Consider the following 785-nt stretch of genomic DNA (forward strand, 5'->3'; position numbering starts at 1 on the left):
GTCGATCACGATGCTACCCGACGCAACTTCGTTCATGCGAAACAGCGCCATCATCAACGACGACTTGCCGGCGCCCGTGCGACCGACGATCCCAACCTTCTCGCCGCCCTGGACGTTGAAGCTGACGTTCTTGAGGACGAGGGGGTCGTTGGGCTTGTAGCGGAAGCTCACGTTGTCAAACACGACCTGACCGGTCGCCGGCCACGACGGCACGTCGGTGAGTTGGTTTCGACGGGCCCCTTCCGGGGCAATTGCAATGTAGTCACAGATGCGCTCGGGGGCAATCATGTCCGTCTCGATCCGTGCCCAGATAAAACGAGATTTAACCGCACATAATTGTCAATATTTCGTTATCGAGTAAGCAGGTCAGCCGCGACGGACACTTGAGAAGGGTGATACGTCGTCGCGGGGTCTTGGCGCCTCGACGAAGCGCGACGAGGGCTGTGTCGGACAGGACCCTTCGGTCGCCCTGGCGCGAGTGAGTCGTTGTCTCGGCGAGTGTCCATGCTGAACTGGGTGCATCGACCTGCGGGGCATATTTGGTCGCCGTGGTGCACCGGCCGACGCAGCGATATCTGACGCGCTGGACGTGCCGAGCCAAGAACAAGCAGGGTGCGGTTGACGTCAGCTTGTTACTCGCTTGTATCGATGTAATGGTCACCCTGAGCTGGGTGGCGCTGTTGGTGTTGTTGGGTATAAGCTACTTTGCAACGCGAAGTTCATCAAATGCACCTCTGTTCGTATTATGACACGACCATCTTGTCCATGTACCCGCCCTCCGTGAC

The 785-nt window shown here is 58.3% G+C and overlaps 1 protein-coding gene across 1 annotated transcript; it reads right to left on the minus strand.

The window, feature by feature from the left end:
- Positions 1–5: 5 nt before the first annotated feature.
- Positions 6–288, minus strand: H310_05143 (hypothetical protein; the record flags this gene model as incomplete). The annotated part of the gene is made up of 2 exons (XM_008869784.1): positions 6–26; positions 97–288. 2 exons carry the CDS (start codon positions 286–288, stop codon positions 6–8), a joined length of 213 nt encoding a protein of 70 aa, XP_008868006.1.
- Positions 289–785: the final 497 nt, after the last annotated feature.

This window comes from Aphanomyces invadans, assembly GCF_000520115.1.
Source record: "Aphanomyces invadans strain NJM9701 unplaced genomic scaffold supercont1.8, whole genome shotgun sequence".
NCBI classification, from domain to species: Eukaryota; Oomycota; class Saprolegniomycetes; order Saprolegniales; family Verrucalvaceae; genus Aphanomyces; species Aphanomyces invadans.